Genomic DNA, 1,078 nt, shown 5'->3' on the forward strand with positions numbered 1-1,078 from the left:
ATAATAAAGACATCATCACTTAAATATAAACTCAAATTTAATATCAGTCGTGATTTTCACGTTTTTTGTCTTTGCGTGTTTAACTTATTTAACTGAAATTAAAACAATAATATAATTAAATAATTTTTACGTAATAGAGTACAATGATTTCGTTTAATTCATATCATCATTTCTAGTATTAAGGAGGATAAGACTTTATTATAGATAGGTTAATGTTAACATAACCCCATAACATTTAATTACTAAAAGTAAGCGACAATTCGATCATGTACATCACGAAATCACCATCATTTGATTTTACTTTTTTTCTTTTTTTGGACATTGTCTAAGACCAAAAGAAACGACCCGCCCACACAAGCAGAACACAACCCGATCCGAAGAACTACCCACACAGAGACCCACCCCCAAATCGATCGCGATCCTCTCTTCTTCTCCTTCATTTGATTTTACAACTTTATGTTTAAGCAGAGATGGACATAATCATAATGGATCACAACACCAGTAGATAACTAGGTTCAGGTATAGGACTTAACAAAGTGACAATATACGAAAGCACACAACTAATAACGCTAGTGTATGTTAATTACATGTTTACATAACAGTTGGGAGATAAACGTGGTTTAACCATGATCTTAAGTGGAGTAGTTTTAGCAATGACCAATCCAAGAGTTGCACTCATATCAACAAATTCAATAGGTGGGTTCAATATTTCAAAGGAATGCAAAAAGCTCGCCAAAACAAAGTGAAGCATTTTAAGGCCAAATGAAATTCCGGGACAAATACGTCTGCCACCTCCAAACGGTAACAATTCAAAGTGATGGCCTTTAACGTCGATATCTTTGTGGGTTGTGAGGAATTTTTCTGGCTTGAAGTCCAAGTGATCTGACCAAATATAAGGATCGGTATTGATTTTCCAAATATTTGTAATTAGCTGAGTTCCCTTTTTGATGTGATATCCACCTAAATTGCAATCTTCTGTGAATTCATGAGGTGCTGCTAGAGGAGCTGCTGGATACAATCTTAATGTTTCCTTGACTATAGCTTGAAGATATACTAAATTATTTATATCTGACTCAAC

General features: G+C 34.1%; 1 protein-coding gene across 1 annotated transcript in view; it reads right to left on the bottom strand.

Moving 5' to 3' along the window:
- Positions 270-1,078, bottom strand: part of LOC107643969 (cytochrome P450 82A3) — a 3,460-nt gene continuing 2,651 nt past the window's right edge. Inside the window, exon 3 of the mRNA XM_016347729.2 lies at positions 270-1,077. Within this exon, the coding sequence (XP_016203215.1) occupies positions 584-1,077 (494 nt within the window). The 3' untranslated portion in view covers positions 270-583. The remainder of the gene's footprint in view (position 1,078) is intronic.

Source organism: Arachis ipaensis, chromosome B05, assembly GCF_000816755.2.
Source record: "Arachis ipaensis cultivar K30076 chromosome B05, Araip1.1, whole genome shotgun sequence".
In the NCBI taxonomy this organism is placed as follows: domain Eukaryota; kingdom Viridiplantae; phylum Streptophyta; class Magnoliopsida; order Fabales; family Fabaceae; genus Arachis; species Arachis ipaensis.